At 51.7% G+C, this 20,380-nt stretch overlaps 1 protein-coding gene across 1 annotated transcript; it reads right to left on the reverse strand.

Moving 5' to 3' along the window:
* Positions 1-2,727: 2,727 nt before the first annotated feature.
* Positions 2,728-4,547, reverse strand: HOXB13 (homeobox B13). Its single transcript, XM_063108877.1, has 2 exons — positions 3,947-4,547; positions 2,728-2,981 (listed from the first exon to the last, which is right to left on the reverse strand). The coding sequence occupies exons 1-2, from the start codon at positions 4,545-4,547 to the stop codon at positions 2,728-2,730; spliced, it is 855 nt and encodes a 284-aa protein (XP_062964947.1).
* Between the last annotated feature and the right edge of the window lie 15,833 nt (positions 4,548-20,380).

The following is a 20,380-nucleotide window of genomic DNA, read 5'->3' on the forward strand; positions in this document are numbered from 1 at the left end:
GTCGTTATGACGAGGAAGATAAATATATTACTCCCGTGGAACGAAGACATGGACCGAGGACAGATGGCGCCGCGGCCTTGCTCCCAGAGCCCTGACCGCCCTGTTTTTCTTTCGTTCCAGATTGCTCGTGCCGCCCTCCTGGCTTTCCTCCTGGATGTCTCGGAGGCTGAACCAATCCATCTGCCAATGCCCTGACTGAATTCCAGGCGACTCCGGGTCCTGGCGCCCCATCACGCGGAGTCCAAAGCCCCCCAACCCTGCAGGCGCGAGGACCCAGAAGGCTGGAAGCCCGAAGCTCGGTAGAGGATTAAAGCCTACGCGGCCGGCGGGTCCCCTGAAGTGGCGAGCCTTTGCCGGAAGGGGGCGCCCTTGTCTTTTTAATCATCTTACACTGGTAGCGGAATAAATCTCTAAGACCCCAAACCTTTTGTTTGCTCTGAAGTTATTTCGAGCCCCAAAACTCTAAGTCCCTGATAGCAGTGGGGAGGAGTGAGGGCCCCGACCCCCACGGGCCTCTACCTGGGCCATCTGCGCTGATGGAGGCGGCAGTCCCTCTGTGGCCTTTCGCCCAGCGCGCGTGTGGCCCCCGCCCCTCGTGCCTCTCGCGCGCTCCCCAACAAGCTCATCCGCGCTGAAGTCTCGCCACCTCTGAGTTTGGCGAGGGAGGGGTTTGCTCGCGTTATCGCTGGTCGGATTGGGGTTTACAGGCAGAGCAAGAACGTGCGACATGAAGAGCTACCCGCATGGGGCTTCGCCGAAGGAGAAAGTGGAAGGCAGAAGGTGACCTCCCCCGAGCAGGGCGCGAAACCCAGGAGCTTAACCTGGACAACAGGGCTCGGAAGGATTTTTAAAATCACAAAATCGGTCTCATCCTTCCCTGCTCCCCTCAACGCACACACACTCAGATCCAGGGAGGGCGCGCGACCGGCCGCCCTCGGCCTTGACCGCAGTCCGGGGCTCCTCCCTGGTGAATCGATCTAGAAGAGTCTCGTTCGCTTCCCACCTCGTTCTTTCCCGGGAGAGAGCCAGGGCTGGAATCCCACCCGAGCGCGGGCCGTAAACACCGGAATCCCTTGGCTGCGGCGGCCACCCCGGGGTTTCTTGGAGAACGAGCCGGCTCCGAGACGGAAAGGCCCTGGAGACGGTGGCCGCGGCCGCCCCCGCTGCCTGCCGCCCGCCCGCTGCTCGGAACTTCGCTCGGGCAGGTTGTCCGCACTTGGGGCCTGTGCGCTTGGCCGCAGGGAGCGCGTGTGCGGAGAGCCGTCCCGTCCCCACCCAGGCTGCAGGAAGGCCCAACTCAAACCCGCTGGCTTTGCTGCGCGGCCCAGACGGCCCGTGCCACCGGGCACCGGGCCCAGATACACTACACCAGGGAACCAGCACGGAGGCAGAGACCGCGTGTCCCTCTCGGGGCTCCCGTGCTACAAACAGCCGATGTGCCCCAGGTTTCCGGAATTCCGCACCGTGGGTCTCTGCGTGCACTGGGAAAACAGAGTTGGCGCCACCCCGCCCTGCACCCGCCCGGGATTATGTGGGTACGTGGACTGCACCAGCGCAGAGTGAAAAGGAGACGAAGTCTGAGGCCACAGCAGCATGGGCCGCCTGCGGTTCCCTGCCTCTCCCAGCCTGGGTCTTTGCCGCTTCTGCCGCCCGCTGCTCTTTCACCGGCAGAAGGGCCTCCGCATCTCCCAGGCCTGAGGCCCCCCAGCTCCTCTGGGGTCACCAGGAGGCAAACAGAGGAGAAAATGGGCGGTGATGGGCCATTTTCTGGTTTCCTCTCCTGCTGGGCCGCACCAGCGTGTTAGGGACGCCCCAGGGTAGGGTAGGACAGGACTTCTACTCTCTCGTTCTGTAACCACTGTTTGCACCTGGGAGGGGCCGCATCTACATGACCACAAGTATCTATTACAGGCGGCACCCAAATGCCCAACAAACCATGACCTGCTGCTCCCAGAACCGTCAGGAACGTTAAGGGAAGAATTAGAGAGTTTCGAAAAGGAAATGTGGAATGGCGAATCATCCAGACACTTTCTCAAACTCCTTCTCTGTGAAAGGAAAGAGGATGGACGAGGACAGCCCTCTGGCTTCGTTTTCACACACCTGCAAAATTTATGAGTTAGAGATGGGGCCTTCCGAGACCAGCGGGTGGAACGTAGGGGGCGGGCAGGGACGGAGAGACCCTCGAGCATTGTCCATCCTGCCCAGCTGTCATTTTAGAAAAATGCTAAGTGGGCATCACAGTCACACCGGTGAAACTGCCTTTTCTCCCCTCCCGGTCTTCCTGCTGTCGCTGCAAGAGGGAGTGGTGTGAACGGAAGGGGCTGTGAAAGGAAGCTGCCCCGCAAAGGGATCTCCTTCCAAGTTTATTCGTAATCAGCTCAATTTATGAAAGCGGTTTCTAAAGTGCTCTAAGAGCTCTAGATAGAAAACATGAGACTAATTATCATGGCTACTAGGACTGGTTATCGTGATTATCACCACTGTCCGGATGAATGATTAGGACTAGAACAGGTTCTTTGGGAACCCTGGCGGAGTGGGCTGTACCCCCGGGCTTCACTGCTCTCCGGGCACAAAGGGGGCACCAAGGCCACCCCTGAGGAACGGTCCAGGAGCCAGTGGCCTGGGAAGGGTGTCGTCTTTGGGGGACCCTCAGCAGAGTCCTCGGCCCCATCCGGGCCCTGGCAGGCTCCTGGTCTCCCCTGCCCACCACCCAGCCAGGAAGATCCCTCACGGTGTAGAGCTGGTCTTGACCTTGGCGAGAACCTTCTTCTCCTTGACCCGGCGGTTCTGAAACCAGATAGTAATCTGGCGCTCCGAAAGGCTAGTGGCCGCCGAAATCTTGCGCCTCTTGTCCTTGGTGATGAACTTGTTAGCCGCGTACTCGCGCTCCAGCTCGCGCAACTGCCCCTTGCTGTAGGGAATTCGCTTCTTACGGCCGCGGCGGAAGGCGCAGCCATCAGGAGGGTGCTGCGCGCTAGCGTCTGCGCGGCGGGAAAGGGGGGGAGAAAAAGGCACGCTTAGACCCCCGCCCTGCGCAAGCCCAAGCGCAGACCCAGGCCCTGCAAGCCCCGAGGCTAAGTCATTCCTCACCCAGGTCACCCTACAGGCGCACGTGCTCTCTCGCTCTCCCAAAGTATAGGGGACACCCCGGCTTCCTTCCGGCTGGTTCTCTCATCACCGCTCAGTCTGGGCTTCTGCATGCCACGATCACCCACCACTGCTCTCACACCCACGAGTCTGCAAACACCCACCACACACTGCCAGCTCTTTGCCTAGGATCACATACGTCCACCCTCACATGCAGTTTCAGACTCTTGGCCATTCTTATAGATTCTACAGGCAAATTCTGTACAGGAAACACGTTTCTGCTCCCATTCCCCCCACCCCCAAACACACACACATACACGCACACACGCAAATGCACACACCTAAGTCATGGCTGCAGGAAACCTACATTTTCCCTTGGAAATAGAAAACTTTATCTAAGAGAAAGTGAGGGGTTGTATTCTCTACAGAATCCAATATTTTCCTTTCCACGCTCACACCCACGCCCAATCATTGAATTGAGAGTTATTTAGCTTTTATGTAGAATTAGACTGGGATTGTGCTGGGTAGGGACACCTTGACACCCGCCCAACAGCAAAGAGACCCAAGGCTCTTCGACATATGGAAAGGCTGGTCTCGGGGCCTCCTGGGGAAGTGACGGGGCTGGTGGCCCTCAGGCTTCGGATAGCTCCTGGCTTAGGCTCCTGACACTGACCCTCTGGGGCCTCCACCCAGGCCCTGCAGCTGCCTAGACCCTCCTTCAGAGTTCTAATAACCAACCGAGGAGCACCAAACACCTCCTCGCCAGTCCCAAGTCTCACCTCTCCTCCTCCCAGGCAAGTGCCAACAGGCCCACAACCACAGGCTCAGAACCAAGGGAACCCGGGGTAGTGGAGGTTACCTGCGAATGCTGCCTTCCAGAAGGGACCCGGTGGGTTCTGTTCTCCCTGGCAACACATCTGGCTGTTCCAGCCGCCGGCGAGGGCCCAGGGCTGGTAACTGTCCATGGGCAGCAGGGAGTCATGGCGAGGCTCCCCGGGGGCGCCCAGGGTCTGCACCACCGACACATCCAGGTAACTGGCCATAGGCTGGTAGGGTCCCGGGTACCCCGGATAGAAGGCAAACTCGGTGGGGCGGCTGGGGTACTCCTCCCCGGCCGCAGGAGTCTCCGCAGGGTAGGCGGTCAGGGTGGCCGCCTGGGCACAGGGTTTCAGCGAGCTCCGGGACACTCGGCAGGAGTAGTACCCGCCTCCAAAGTAGCCATAAGGTACGGGAGCGGGGGACGCCCCCTGGGGCACCCCAGGGCACGGGTGGCACTGCTTTGGCGGTTCCACAGAGCCTGGCAGATCCAAGGGGGCATAGTTGACAGCGGGCATCAGCGTAGGTGCCGCCGGGTGGCTGGTCAATGGGGAGTGGGCGGCTAGATTCCGACCCCCTCCTGCTCCCAGCAAGCCTTCGATATCCTTGGCCCCGTCCAAGGTGGCATAATTGCCAGGCTCCATGGGGCTGAAGATCGGTTCATGGGGTGCTGGGGGTGGGGAAAATCGGGGGCACCCAGCTCACTCTCCCCACCCAGGCCCGGGCAATCCAAAGCGTTTTAAATCGCTCCCAGCTCGCACGGCGCCTGCATTCGCTCAGCACGGCCGTCCTGACGCAGGAACGCAGGGGCCTGGGCACGCGCGCTGATTGGCTGCAGCCCGGGGAGAGAGGCTAATAAAATCCTCGGGGCAGCGATTGCAAAAATACTTCACCCCCGCTTCTCTCTCTCTCTCTCTCTCCCTCTCTCTCTCTCGCTCTCTCTCTCTCTCTCTCTCTCCCCCCCCTCGCTCGCTCTCTCTCTCTCACTCTCTCTCGCTCGCTCTCTCTCTCTCTCTCTCTCTCTCTCTCCCTCTCTCTCTCTCTCTCTCTCTCTCTCTCTCTCTCCCCCCCCCTCGCTCTCTCTCTCTCACTCTCTCTCGCTCGCTCTCTCTCTCTCTCTCTCTCTCTCTCTCTCTCTCTCCCTCTCTCTCTCTCTCTCTCCCCCCCCTCGCTCGCTCTCTCGCTCGCTCTCTCTCGCTCTCTCATTGCATTTGAAAACAACACGCGAGAAAAGGGAGGCGGTGTCCTCTCGCTGCTTTCCAGTTTGGAGAGACCCAGTTCCACGTCGGGGGGCGGGGAGAGGAGGGGTGGGTGGGACAAGAAGGACAGGGGACGAGGAGCCGGGCCCCACCTCCGTCGCCTTCTCTCCCTCCCTGGCTCACTGTCTCCTGCGCTTCGGCAGGTTTAACGAGAGAATAAAAAGCTCTCCCTATAAAGTGTCCATCTCGTGGGGGGAAGGGGAGTTGGGGGTGGGGCTGGGAGGCCGCTCCCGGCCTCAAAGGAGAACCCGGGAATGCGTCTGAGTAAGAAGAGGCTGGGAAATCGGGATTGACCGGTATTCCTAGGAACTCCTGGTTTGGGGTCCTAGGTGCTAGCACCCCAGTTCATCCCAGGTGCCCCTCCTGTCCCGGATGTACTGTAATATAAGCTTCTCCGGGGTCCGGAGAAGTGAACTGGATGCCCCTTCCCCAGGGACTCAAAGCTACTGCCCAGAAGGCTCTGGAGGCCTCGCTTTAGGTTGAGGCAGATGGGAACATGAACTCAGTCACAGAAGATATGCGATCTGAAGTCCAGGACACTCAGTGTCCGGACCTGAGGGGGAAAGGGAGCCTCTAGACTGCCTGTGAAAGGAGGTCTGGATTTCCGTTTAAGGGTGGGGAAAGAGATACAGACAGAGGCACACATGATATGAGGGTGGGAGGGAGAGAGAAAGGAGATCCAGGGATAGCAGCACGAAGAAGGAAAGAGAAAATGAAAGAGGGCTTAGGACAGAATCTTATAAAATCCTGAAATGCTAGTCTGAAAAGAAAAGGAAAAGAGAACGCCTTTCCTCCTTTTCTGGGATCTAAGGAGGTCTGGGGAAGCCAGGTCTGGCTAACTGGCAATGAAGCAGCTGTGGGGGTTCTAGACCCCAAGAATACCCTGCAGTCTGGTCCTCCCCCTATGGTCCAGGAGGTCCAGGAAACTGTCCCTGGTGCTGGCACACTACCACCCAAGCTGAGTGCCCAGGAAGGCCAGGACCCCCATCTGCCTCCTCCAGACTTTAAATTTCCTTAGAAGGAAAAGGGGATGGGAGGGGGAGCCCCAACTGCTGGCAGAATTGCTTGAGGCCCCTCTGTTGGGGCCTATTGTGCAGTGCAATTCAAGAGACTCAAAAGGTTTATTTCACAAATCTGTCTTTAGAGCTTTTCTGTTTCCTTCACTACCCCTCCTAAATTAAATCCTTCTGTGTCTGCTTTTTCTAGAACCCCCAGTTTTTCTGGAGATGACAGGGACTTTTCCATTCTACACCAGGATCTTGGCAATTACATAAAACAGACCACCCTGAGCTCTGGGTGGTCTCAGCTATGTCCCCTCACCAACCTGAACTTGAACTTGAGCCACCTTGTGGGAAAGGGCCCATGCAAGCCATTTTTGCTCCAAGTTGTAGGGCTTATAGGGCCGTAGTGGAAAGTGTAGATCAGACATTGCTAATAATTGAAGACACCAAGCACAGAATCCTTGCTAGACTTTATCACGTTTGAAAACAACACGGGGAAAAAAGGGAGGAAATTTCTTCATTGCCTTCCAGTTTATCATCATAGCCTCTTGTTTGCCTAATTACTAAGATTTTTACCTAAAGGCTAAGAATTTTTCACTGATTTTTACTTGGTAGATGATGAATACATAGGGCATTTCCACAATTTTAGCTTCAACTAGGCAAACATATATTATATATGTGTGTATGTATGTATATAAAATTTGTGTGGGTACATTTATTCATGCCTGTGTGGTAAGACATAAACAGATACCTAAATATTATTATTATTATTGGTGACTGACTGGTATGGGGATCAGAACCCTTGACCTTGGTGTTATAATACTATGCTCTAACCAGCCAGATGTCTAAATTATAAAAAATGATTATAGTCCTACGCCATGACCCAGCAATTCCATTCGTAGGCATAAACCCAGTAGAAATGAATGTTTATGTCCACCAAAAGTCATGTACTAGAAGATCCATAGTAGTTTTATCCATAATAGCTCAAAACTAGAAACAACCGAAATGTTGATCAACAGCAGAATGGGTAAAGAAATCATGCTATAATTAAGCAATTGAGTGCTACCTAGCAATAAAAAAGAACAAACTACTGCTACACACAATATGGACGAATCACAGGTATGTGGGTAAAAGAAGCCAGACACAACAGAGGAGTGTAACGTTTTTCTATGCAGTTCAAGAACAAGTAAAATTAGTGTATGACGATAGAGGTCAGAATAGAGATTGCCCTGGAGAGGGGGCACATGATTGGGGGGGGGTGTAAAGAAGCCTTCTGGGGTCTTGGAAATATTTTTGATCTCAGTATGGATGCTGGTTTATGAGGATTTGTTCGCCTTGTGAAAATTCATCAGGCTGTACACTTGGGATTTCTTCACTTTACTGTACATCGGTTGTCTCAATTTTTAAAAGGAAAAATAATTTAAAACAAAAATTCAAAAATTCCTAGCAACATTGCCTGCAACTGTGCTTCTTGGATATATAATGTTCTTATCCATGTCCACAGAAATAAGCGGCTAAGTGCACATGACTTTGCATTGTTGTGGAATTCAGGGATGACCAACTTAAACTTTTCCCTGGAGAAGATCACCAGCTGTGCTGGAGACCACCATGTAAATACACATTTCATTACAAGTAAATACTATGAGTTTTGTTTTGTTTACTTTACAATTTATTTAGCACCAGCTAGATCTCAGGGAACTGTTCTGGGTCTCATATTTATTATCACATGGGTATGTGCTTCTATTTCTGTACATGTAAATATATATGTGCATCTATCCATGACCTATCCTTTATAGACCTCAGTTGGAGTCAGGTAAGGTAGGATTAAGTCTTCTTAGGTGTAATATGGGGATAATAATTTCCACCTCACAGGAATGCTGTGACAATTTAATGAGATTTCGCACATGAAAGCATTTCATAAACTGAATAAGTGTGAGTTCTATTTGTGTTCCTTTATGTGTTTCTGTTTCTAACGAATTACAAGCCACCTGCTTCTATTTGAAAAGAAAAGGACAGTTGCCCTAAAAAGTGCGGGTCACTTCTCACTTGCCACTTTCAGCCCCGAACAAGCCTGAGGTTCCCACATAGAGAAACCGAGGCTCAGAGCCTTCAAGTCCTCTCTGGGATTCTTACGAAGTCCCTGCGCCACCCAAGCTTCCTGATATCCCAGCCTGCCTGGACCGAGCCTGCCCTGCCCCCAGCCTCACAGATGCCTTTGTGTCCTGCTGGGAGCCTCCCAGCAGACCCTGCCAGAGCCCCGAGCCTCCCCCCGGCCTCCTTTACTGACCCAGCCAAATGCGCTGAAAGCCTCAGCGTGCTCCTTTACATACCGGCCAGACACCTCCAGGAAGGTCAAGGCCAAGTTGAAAGTTTAGCGTCTGTTTACCTCCGGGAACCCATTCAGCGCGGCCCCACAGACTGCCTGTGACCTTTACAGCCCGGCCTTTGAGCGTGGCCGCCGCGCCCCCAGGGGTTCCGGCCACGGGGACTTGGCACCTCCGTGTTAGCTCCCGCCCCCGCCCGTGCTCCGGACTCGCCAACGACGGGGAGGGGGGCAAGGGGCGCCCGCCCGCCCCACTTGGGGGCATTTGTTAAATTACGTTTTATTTTTCCGTAGAGTAAGGCGAGCCCCCGCTGCCTGCGTTCCCCCGACTGGAACGCCTCTGTGGTGGCGAGCACGGCGGCCCTCAGGTCGATCGTGGTGCGGACCGAGGATTGCCGTGCGCCCGCGACGCCCCCTTCCCTTGGAAGGCGCGGGCTCCGCGGTGCCCCGGCTGCCCGCCCGGGCCTGGCCCAGCGGCGCGGGGTCGCTCGGCTTCTCTCGGTTTGATGAAAACGGCCTAAGTGGAGCGCGCTCGTTTCTGTCTGTCCTCTTTTCTGCCGTCTTTTCCTTCCGTATTTGTTCTCATCTGTCTCTAGTCTCTTTCTTCTATATTTGTGGGGGTTTTGCCCGCCTTCCCTTCAGTTTTAGTTATCTTGCTTTTTGTGTGTTCTTTCTTGATTTTTTTTTTTTTCTTTCTTTTTCTCGCTTACTTTCTGGCTCCTCTGCCCCTGGCCTCTATTTTTCCTTTGATTCCTTTCTCCCTATATGTCACTTACACATTTGTTTCTCTGCCTTTTTACTCTCATTTTTCTTTCTTTCGTTTTCTCTTTTTCCCTTCCTTCTTCCTTTTCTCTCTCTCTCATCTCTTCTTCTCTTTTCTTTCTCTCTTGTCTCCGTTTACTCCTTTCCTCCCAGCACACGCACGATTTTCCATTGTTCTCCGAACTCTGGAAGAAGCGCGATCGTCTGCCCAGGACAGTTCTCAGCGGCCGGAGCTTGGGCTTGGCACAGGGTGGCCTAGCAGGGCGGCCTGGAGAGGCTACGACGGGTGTGCCCGGCTGGGGATGAGGGCCCTTCTCCCTGAAATGAGTCAGGCGGGGCCTCTCCTGGACTTAGAGAAAAAAAATCTTCTTTTGGACAATTTGACAGAGGGATCCATCTAAGAGCTAAGAGCCCAGAGTCAGGTCTGACTAGGAGGAGGTAACTGTCACCTTCACCGTCCCTCCCCAACCCGGCCAGCCCAGCAATATCCTCAGGGTTAGGACCCTCTCATGACAAACCTAAATGCCTCAGAGGCTGGGGTTGAGGGAGCAATCCAGCAAGTGGATCTAAGGAGCAACCAAAAGATGGGCTGCTGAGGGGAGAGGCTAGCTCCAACCACACCGCCGCTGCTGCATGCCCTGATGGCACCCAGAAACCGGAGGCGCGCTTAATCAAGCCCAGAGAACCGTGAGTAGGGTCTGAAGCTGAGGGAGGGAGTGCGGGAAGGAGGAAGAGGGCCAAAACTAGGGATCAGTGAACAGAGACCAAGGATCTCCAGTCCGCTGATCCCACAGCTCTGGGCGAGCAGGCCAGCTGTTTCTTGCCTGCCATGCAAGCTGAGTAGGAAGACTGGCTGGCCCCAGAGTCCCCAGCCCCCTCCTCTGACCCTGGGCTTTTCTGGGGAGTCGGACTGCAGTCACCTGCCCCTGGCACCCAACCCAGAGAAGCTGAGCCCAATCCGGCACAATTCACTAGGAATTCTGGGCCTAGCTGGCCCCACCAGAGCACGAGTCTCATCTAAGGTTCTGTTCTAAGGCTGGCCGGTTAGCTCAGTTGTTTAGGGAGTGGTGCTATAACACCAAGGCCAAGGGTAGGGATTCCCATACTGGCCAGTCCACACACACACAAAAAGATCCTGTTCCAGCTCTCCCATGTCAGGCAGTCATTTCCCCTCTTGACACCTCAGTTTCCCTATCTGCACTGTGTTAGGAGGGAAGGGCCAAACAAGCTGTCCTTTAAGTCTCCTTTAAGTCCCTGTCAGGGTTCACTTGGGACAGAAGAGTGGCTGCAGGCAGGAGGAGAGAAGGGAACGTTATTGGAGAGGGAGGGCGTTACCACGGAGGAAAACCTTGGAGGGATCCAGAAAGAAGCCACTTGGCTGCCACTGATTTTTCCTCATGGATCTAGGGCGAGGTGAGATTATTAGGGCATTGAGGGAGCCCAGCCCTGGGACCCAACCCCTGTGGGACAACCATCGTGGGCTGACTCAGTTGTGCGGTCAGTCCCACAGGGTAAACTTCGCAGTAGCCCATTAAATAGATCCAAAACAGCACGGGAGAGTACCTACTCCACCCTCACCCTCTAAGTCCTGAGAAGCCCGCCAGCCTCCCAATCCAAAGACACTTGGGAGGTGAAGGGATGGGATTCTCAAATAGGGACCCACAGTCAGTGTCTTTGAGGTTTGCAGCAGCTTCCAGGGTCTGGGGAGACTGGCATTCGCTTGTTTCAGTCCCTGGGATTCTGGATGGGATTCAGGAATGAGGAATCTATCAAACAACTTACTTGAAAATTCAAGAAAGCAGTTTCAGGAATTTACAGTTCTCCCACTATCTCCACCTTATTTTTCCCTTCAGGCAATGTGGGTGTTGGGGATAAGAACTAGGAAAATGCTGGCTACTCTCGGGGTTGCTAGTGTGGACCCTGCCGGAAAGAAAGACCGGGTCTTCACTCAAATTGAAAGGAATGTCAGCACCAAGGCCCTAGCCCCTTAACTCCAAACCCACCCATTTGACCTGAAGTGTAGCTGTAAATTTGAGGCTTAGAGGAAAATAGTTTGAAAGATTTGATTTTTTGCTCTGATTTTCCTATTTTCCTTGCTGAGAGTCCTGGGACCTTTCCAAAGTGACCACCTTGTGGCCCATCTCTCTCCTCTCTGTCCCACCTCCCTCCCTCCATAGCAAAAGCTTTTCCTTCCTTTTTCCACTAAGTCATCTGTTCCAAGAAACAAAGTTGGGAGAAGAGGCAGGCGGGCACTTCGTACACTCACACACTCACACACACATAGTGGAGGAAAGAAAAATGGCCCATAATCCATCCCTCTTAATGCTGTCCTGTTCACGGTGTTCATGGGTTTCTGCCCTTGAATTCTGCAAAGAACTATCTATCCCCTTGTGACTCAACAGAGGCTTGAAAATTACTTTCCTGTCTCTAAGAGCATTTGTGCATGTGCTTGTGTGTGCACATTTGCCTTTCTGAATTTCAGCCCCAGCCCTGAATTGGACATTGGGCAGTTCCTGGTTACTGCCCAGAGGACTCTGACCTAGGGGAAAGTCCATTTTAGCCAGCCCCTTCCCCACCCCCAAGGTTCTGGGCCAGCCATTTACCCCAGACCCTGCCACTTTCTGAGACTGGCGGGGTCTGGCCAATTGTCTCAGCCTGTATGCACTGACATTCCTAGTCCAGAGCTGACATCAGGCCACAAACATGGTACCCTTTTATCAAAGTGGGATTTGGGATTGGAACAGACCTCTGGGCTCTTAATCTGCCTTGGCTCTGAGTCACCTGGGCTTAAACTGGTCCTTCTTCCCCTTTACTTCCTTCAGAGGTTTTCTGAGAAGAGTTCTGAGAAGGAAGGTGAAATGCTCTTCACTTTAAATTGTAAAATCACTCCCCCCCAATTTTTTTTTCCATTTGGCCATTTGGTCCCTGTAGAGTTTATAGCTTTGTCTATGGTTGGAGGGGATGGTAGCCATTATTGGCCCCTGATACCAAAACTTTCCTCGGAGACATGATTTTCATCTCCCCTCACGTTGCTTACATGGTGGAGGAGGGACTTGAGAAGAAATTGCAATCGTGGAGGCTACTGTGTGTGAAAACTAACAGCAGGGGCTAAGGATCTCAAAGCTTAGAAGGGTAGAAAAGCTTTCCCTTATGAAATCGGTAATTAGGGATGTCTCTGATTAGGGGGTATGTGGGGCTCCCCCTTTTCTCCTCTTCTCTTGAAGAACAGGAAGCTCCAAATTCCCTAGTTGGTGTTTGGGTTTGGGAGAATCCTTAGAGATCATTCGGTTCTAGCCAGCTATGTGCTTGGGAGGCTGGGTGGCAGAGGCCTAGGGAAGGAAGCCGTGCTGCCCAATCAGAGGGAATTGACCTCAGGAGACCAATGGCCAGTTCTGTTGTTCCTAGTGGAAGCAGGAGAAGGGATGAAGAACATAAAAGGCTAACAACTATGGCAACTGTATACAATTTTGGAGTTTTGGGTGATGTCCCAGACTGTCCTCCATGTCTGCCCAAGGGGAGTCCAAAAAGTCAGGCAGGCTGGGATGTGAGTATGTAGAAGCTCACAAGTTCAAGGTGGTTTTCTGGTCCCAGCTCCATGTCCATCAGGTTCTAGGGAGCCAAAGGTTGGCCACAAGGGCACCCTCTTCCATGTTGAGGAACTGCTGGTCGGGACTGTCCAGCTGTACCCGGCAAGGCCAGGGCTCCCAGTTTTATTCCTGAGGTCAGCCTGGAAACCTTTCCTGGAAACAAGGATCAGCCCCAGAGGTTCAGATGGGGGTGTGGGAAAGAACCAGGGGAAGCAGACCCCCATTCCCTCAACCCCCTCAATACCCCCTATCTGGTACAGGCACAGCACAGATCTCCAGCTACAAGTGTGCCCATTGGGGAGGGTGCAGATAGGGATTGGGGGTGCCCTTTGTCCTTGGATTGGAATCTCCCACACCAGCCTGTCTGCAGGTTCTGCCTCCTTTGTCCCCAACTCTTCATCCCATGGTTTTTCTAACCTCGGGAATTACCTGCCCCGGGGGTGCAGTCTTGGATGAGGAAAGGCATAAACAAACTGCGGACCAGCCCCTTATCCTGGGCCCTACGTGGCCGGAGATCCGATCACGTCAGGCGGGTTAGGCGGCTCACTGGCAGGTGGGAGAATTCACAGGAACCAAGGGGAACCCGCCAAATTTCCATCAAGACCAGGGGCTGGCCTAAAGATTTTTCCCCCTTTTGTCGTAGAGACGTTCTTTCTTTCCTTTCGCGTGTAAACGGCCGGTTGGGCGGATTTTTCGGTCCTGGTCACCGCACCGGCTGGGGTTTGCTTTCCTGCTCTTGAACGGCCAAGCGGCCGGCGGCGGGCGAGGTCCCTAACCTCCCAGACGGTGCAGACGCAGACGCTGCGGCCTCCTCGCAGCCCCGTCCTTCCACCCACTCAGAGACCTCTCTGTGCCGGTAGGTGCACCTGCCCTCAGCGGATCCCCTAACCTGAGGCGGACGTTCTGCCTCAACGGGGAAGTCACCGCTGGACGAAAACCCGCTTAGTGCGTTGGCTGGTGGCGCGCTGTCGCCTGCCTGACCCGGGATTGACACTGCGCTGCCGGGACGCTACTTTGGTCAGCATCTGGTGCCCGCAGACCCCTACATCCCTATCCCTCTGCCCTCTAGGACTCTTTGGGACGGTCCCTTCAGAATCCTCTTCGTCGCTGCGATGTGCCAGCACTGTAAGTAACCTGTAGGTGCCTTTCATTTAATCCTCACAATAGAACTGGGTAGGGGCGGGGGCAGGCAGGATTGTTATTCCCTTTTTGTAGATAAGAAAATTAAAGTTTAGGAGATTAATTTGTTCGACTTTTAGGAGCTAATAAATGATAAAAGCTGGACTCCAATCCGGGTCTTTATGGCATCAAATCCTAACTCTGACCCTTCCATTTCTCTTCCCTATTCAAACATGACATCGTTGACAGTTTTTTAAATGGAAATAAATTTCATTAAAAGATACAGGGCTGGCTAGTTATCTCAGTTGTTTAGAGCATGATGCTGATAAAACCAATGTCCGGGGCTCCATCCCTGTACCCGCCAAGATGTCAAATAAAAAGGGGGAGGGGGCTACAAACTGATACTAAAAATAGACCTAAAATATTTGGGAAATTATTAAAGAGAAAAGGAAAAAATTTAAAGTTTTGGAAAAAATCAAAATATTGACTTCAAAATAAAGGAACCCCTTTAACATACAGTAATATTTGGGGGGCGAGGGGTGGCGGTGGCTGGCCTGTACGGACATCCAAACCTGTGACCTTGGTGTTATAAGGCTGCGCTCTAACTAGCTGAGCTAACCAGCCAGCCCCCTACATACAGTCATTTTTAAACTTTTTTTTTCCTGGAGGCTGGCCACATGCAGTTATTTTGACCAGTGCCCCCGATGACTTCTAAAATTGCAAAGGTGGGGACTAAGCTCTGCCCCTTACCCCATCCTGCCACCATTTTCACATCGAAGGCTGACTCCATATGAGCAAGTGAGCTACGCCTGGAAAATTTTCACTTATACCTGAATCTTCAGAGCCCACGCTCCTCTAATTGCCCTGCTTGTCCTACAACAAACACCACAGAAAAGAGATGCTTGATTGTGCCAAAACAGCTTCCAATTCTGTCCTCTACATGGGTGGAAATGGGTGTTTGGTGGGGAAAAAGGATTCTGAACTTGATCCCACGGGTGGCTTTTAAAGGCCTTTCCCTTGAAATTGAGGGTGAAAGTTGATACAGAAGTGTGATTTTCTGGAATGTGGGCCTACAGCTTTATTGATTTGTTTTCTGATGATGAATTTCATGTATTTCAGAAAAGCAAATGGAAAAGTATAGTGAAACCCCCATATCCATCATCCAGCTCCAACAATGATCAACACATAGCCGATCTTATTACAGTTTTTTTCTGGAATATTTTAAAGCAAATCTCAGGCATCATTTTACCCCAAAACTCAACAATTTGAATCTTTAACAGATAAAGATTTCTTCCCTTTTTTTTTTTTTTTTTTTTTGGTATTACCTCCATGTGATTATCACATCAAACAAAATGAACAATAATTGCTTAATACTATCCATGTTTCAATTTCCTCAATTGTCTCAAAAATATCTTCTACAATTAATTTGTTCAAATCAGGATCTAAACAAAGTCCACACATTACATCTGGTTGCTATGTCTCTTAACTGTCTTACAACCTATAGCGATTTCCTCCTCCCTTTTTTTATGTCACTTCTTTATTTAAAAACCTGGATCAACCCAATTCTCAAAGGCATTGGTCATACTCAAAAAAGATTACTGCTCTGCATTAGACAACATAACTTATTCTAACAGGTTTCTGCCCTCTTGTCCTTTAGTTGCAGCAGCCAGGTGTGGATCTGAGAACCACATAGTTCCCTCCAGTCCCTCCTAAGAAAGTGGAGCTGGGTCAAGCAGGCAGTGTCCTCCCCACCGCACAAGGTCACTTCCCTCCCTCTCCCACTACCAGGTAGCCAAGAATGGGATCCTCCTATGGGTCTTTGGGTTATGTAAGTTTCAGGGAGTGTTAAAGACTGAATACACAACTCCAGATCTAGAGGCAAGATTACTACTGTGAAGGCAGGACTGTCCAATTTCTTCCTGCCTTGAGGATGTCCGCAGAAGCCTGCATGCATCCCAAGAAAGCCAAAGACCATGGTCTGTTTGTGAGGTGGAGTGGCCAGCCTAGCTCTACCACCTCTCACTCCTTTCTGCCCCCAGGCATCATCGACACAGGGAGTCTGGACTTCTGTTCCTGCTCTGACTTGCATTACCAACCGCATGTCTGTGAACTGGCTGTCTCCTCTCTCTGACTCTCAGTCTTATCACCTGTAAAATGAAAGTGATCATCTCTGCTCAGCTTTCTTCACAGGGCTGCTTGGAGCCAAACAAGAGTAGGGAAGTAAAGACTCTGTAAAGAGCACAATGCCTGTGTAACAAAAGGGTTGTTTCTCTCGTAGTTGATGGTGCCTTAAGAGAAGGTGAGGACTTCTGCTCGGGAAGAGGAACCAGCCAACACCCATGTGCAGAAGCACCTCTCCCCACCTCCCCAAACTCGGAGATACCTGGACTTGACGGTGCCCAGCCAGTGAAGCTGTGACCTCCTGGCATGGAATAGAATACAGGGATTCCCATTCCTCTTTCCCAGGAACCACCAAGGAGCCTGGAGCCAGGATTTTGTATCAGCCCTGAGTCCCTTTCCCCCACTGCCCACTCCCCTTCCCTCTTCCCCAGGCTCCCGGCTTTGCCGCACCAACCACTTCAAAGCCCCAACTTCTCTCCAAGAGGAATTCTGAGAAACACTGGCAGGCCCCAGTTACAGGAGCTGATGGGGGTCCAACCCAGCTGCAATAAACCCACTCTACTCTTCCAAACTGAAGTCTCTCTTCCTCCCGATTTTGCTCTCCGGGACCTGGTGAAAGGGTGTCTCCATAAGTGCAGAGTGCTGCGCAGACATCATTGAAGAATCTGCACATTTTTCATTTCCAAACTACACCTAGCTCATAAAAAGAATGTAATAAATTCTCCCCTGCAGGACATGGTTTTAATAAATTATTGGGTTATTCAAGGTGACTCATGTGTGAAACGCAATTTGCACTTGTAAAGTGAATCTCACATAATCCATTCTGAGTAACAGGCCTTCTTGCAATCCTCTCCAGAGGCTTACACAAAACTTACATTTATCCTTCGAAGGTCCTGGAAAGAAATATAAGCATGACTTCAGCTTAAAGAGAGTTCATTCAGCTGGCTCGGTCTACTAAGACATTGCATCTTGTTCTCTTAACTGCTGATTTGATAAGGTTTCTTTCTTAGCAAATCTGGTATTTTAAACACACACACACATATTTATATATTTTAATAACTTTTGTTTTGCAATATCTGCAGAGGATGTGTGAAGCCGTCTCATCGTGGAATAGAAATTTATGATGAGTTTTGCTTCAGCTGATCTGGCAGCTGCAGCAGCTCCTCCTACTGCTGGGGCCTCTGAAATTCAGTCTTTATCACCCAAGATCCATGTTTACCTCCCATCTCCAGGTCCCTACTGTGCAGCATGGAATTGCTCTTGTCTGGGATTTATATTCCTTTCTATGTAACTTCAAAAGCTCTTTACTCCAGACCCTACAGCTACAAAACAGGCTTCTGCCCAGAATGGGTGTGGGATTCCCTGTAGAGCCATTAGCACTGCAGGGCCTCATGGTCCACAGCATCAGGGAGTCTACATTTTCTTAAACATTTTGGGATGATGTGGTTGGGGAGCTGAAGCTGTTCATTTAAACAGGATCTGGAAATATGGGGGCAGGGGGCTTCTGGCTACTCTGGGCAGTGCCACCTGCTTGCCAGGCTCCTTCACCAAACAAAAATAATGTGGGGTGTGGGAAGGGGTGGGGGTGGGAGAGGGGATCCCAGAAAGACTTTGAGCCCCCCATCCAGAATTATACCAGAGAAAGAGAGGGAGACTCCAGCATTGAACCAGGGTTCCTGTCCCAGAGAAGAGAGTAGAGTCTTTCAGGGGAAGGAAGGAGAGGGAAACTGAAGGAAACAGCAGGGAGTCTTGTTTTCTCTTAGTCTTTGGCCCCTAAGTTGAGGGTCGAAGGCCCTCCAGGGGCCCTGCACTGAGCCAGTTCTAAGCTGAGGAAAACTACCTTCAGCATTTTTCTTTCTGGTTTTCTTTTCCCTTTTGCCTCTAATTTCTTTCATTGGCCAGGAAGCCAGATTTTTTTTTTTTTTAAAGTAAAAGAGAGACTGGGTTCCAAACACCTTTCGGTTCTCTCCAGACCCCAGAAGGCTGTCCTGGCTGGTCCCTGAACTTCCCTAGGCCTTCCAAATAGTGGATAAAGTCTGTGTCTCAGCTGGAGTCTCAGCCCGGAATCTTTTTTTTTTTTTCCACTCATGACCAGGCTGAGGAGACTCCAAACTGCAGCAAAATAAAATCCTCTTCCTCTCTCTGGCCTACTTGAATTTTCCATTTCAGGAGGAAAGAAATTTAATTCAGTTTCAAAGTGTGTGAGAATTTAATAAATGAAGGCAGCGAAGGGTCACACACACACACACACACACACACACCGAGGATAAATCTGTCTGCTCCATAAGGCATCCAAAACAGTGTGCATAAGCAACCATTCTCAAAAAGACAGGCTGTGGAAAAAGGGACAGCGTGTGTACTCACACACAGATGATCTGACCCAACCTTTGAACAAGCCAATGATCCAGTGACCAGTTAACTCCTTCGTCAGATCTGAGGTTCTGAATCTGGAGAACCCCTTCTATAGAAATGGATGCAGTCTGTGACAGACAGACAGAGACTCAGATGGGAGCACATAGAGAGAAAAGAAGCGGGGTGGAAATTGAAGTGAAACAGATTAGGGTATACCAGCCAGCCACCTTTAAAAAATAAAAATAAAAAAGAGACAGAGAGATCAGGGTAGTTCGGGTCACACAGAGCAGAGGGGAAGCTCTAGGAGCTGGGCAGGAAGGCAGAGGGGGCTGGGATCACCCAGAACTCGTTTCGACACAGATACAGATCCCCCGGCTCAGCACGCACTAGGACGGCCTTCTAAGATGCCAAAATAACCAGCCGGTCCAGCCAATTCCGGGAGAAATCAGCCAGAGCCATTGTTTGGCTTTTCTTCGACCAAACAATAGTTGATGGGCTGGAATTTTCACTTTCCCTAGTTGTTAGCTGTTGTGAGGAGTTGGTGGGGCCCCTTGCCCTTATCTAAGAGTAGACCCGTACCCCCACCCCTGCTCTCCAGGCCAAGAGTCCAAGACTGACCTGTCAATCTGTCGGTGGGGGGAAAATTCTCACCTCTACTAGTTGAATATTGGAGAGAAAGTGTTTGGGTTTGTTGCTTATAAATCAAACAACTTAGAGTGATCCCGAAATTGTATCGAATCTGATCTTATCTTCTTCATCAGGTTACAGACCCAGAAGCAGGGCTAGAGATGAATCCACAATTTTAAAATCCTATAAAGCCAACGCATTTTAATGTTTATTTCCATTTTCATGATTAGTCCTATTTTTGGTCATCTCCTCTTGCTGGGTGTGACAGAGCCACAGCCACATTTACAACAGAGAAAGCTGGAGCACTTAGGAGAATACTCAGATTCGAAGTGTGCTCCCCTCCAGCCCCCTTCCCACCCCCATCCCCATCCTGCACCCCACCCGCATAGCCACATCGGTCAAGTGAGGGCCAGGGAGAAGGGTGGGGGACGGGGAGGAACGAGATGCCGAGGGCCCTGCTTTGCTGACTCTGATTTTTCCTTTATTTAGCAGTGTATTTGGAGGGGACTGAAAAAGGGAAGCAGAATCCCCAGAAAGGTAGTGGGGAGATGGAGTACTGCCATCGGGAGAAGGGAGAAAGAGGGAAAGGAAGGAAGATGCTGGTTTGGGGGTGAATGCAATCAGTTTATAATTCCCATGACGTTTGGATCATTTTAGCCTCTCTGAGTAGACACCGAGAGCCTGGGAGGTTGGCTTGCTGGTTCTCAAGTAAGTCCCTTTTCCCAGGGCTCCTTTTGGGGGTTCCTGGAGGGTGGGATTTCGCTGTCCATCCTGCAGCCCCTCTCCTGGTCCACAGAACCACGCCCTCACCCCCAACTTGGGCCATTCTTATCCGCCTGCTCCCCCTCACACAATTATCCTCCAGGATTGCCAAGGATCCTGCTGACCAGAAAACCACCCCCATGATTCCCTTCTTGACCCGATCCCAGAATATCTCTTTATCTTTTATGCCAAAGTTTCCATTTATTCATTTATTTGGTGGCTGGTCGGTGCAGGGATCCGAACACTTGACCCCCTCTTACCAAGTGAATTGCCTGGCCAGCCCCCCACCCCACCCCATGTTTTTAACAAGAGGGACTCAGAAGACACCTGAGGCAACTGTCTGGGCAGAAAAGGGGAGAATCTGGGCAAAGCTGTGGGGAGGGGGTTCTCTGCTGTCTCCAGAGACGTCAAGAGCCAGCGCCAAGAGTCGCCCCAGCAGCCTTTCCTGTCGCCCCAGTGCTTCTCCTGGGCCACCAGCTCGGTGCAGGGAGCAAGAATTCCCTGCCCGCGAGTTTCCTCCCCAAACCCTCGCACGGCCGGCACAGAGGGCCGGCTTTCTTCCGA

This window comes from Cynocephalus volans, chromosome 10 (assembly GCF_027409185.1).
Source record: "Cynocephalus volans isolate mCynVol1 chromosome 10, mCynVol1.pri, whole genome shotgun sequence".
Lineage (NCBI taxonomy): Eukaryota > Metazoa > Chordata > Mammalia > Dermoptera > Cynocephalidae > Cynocephalus > Cynocephalus volans.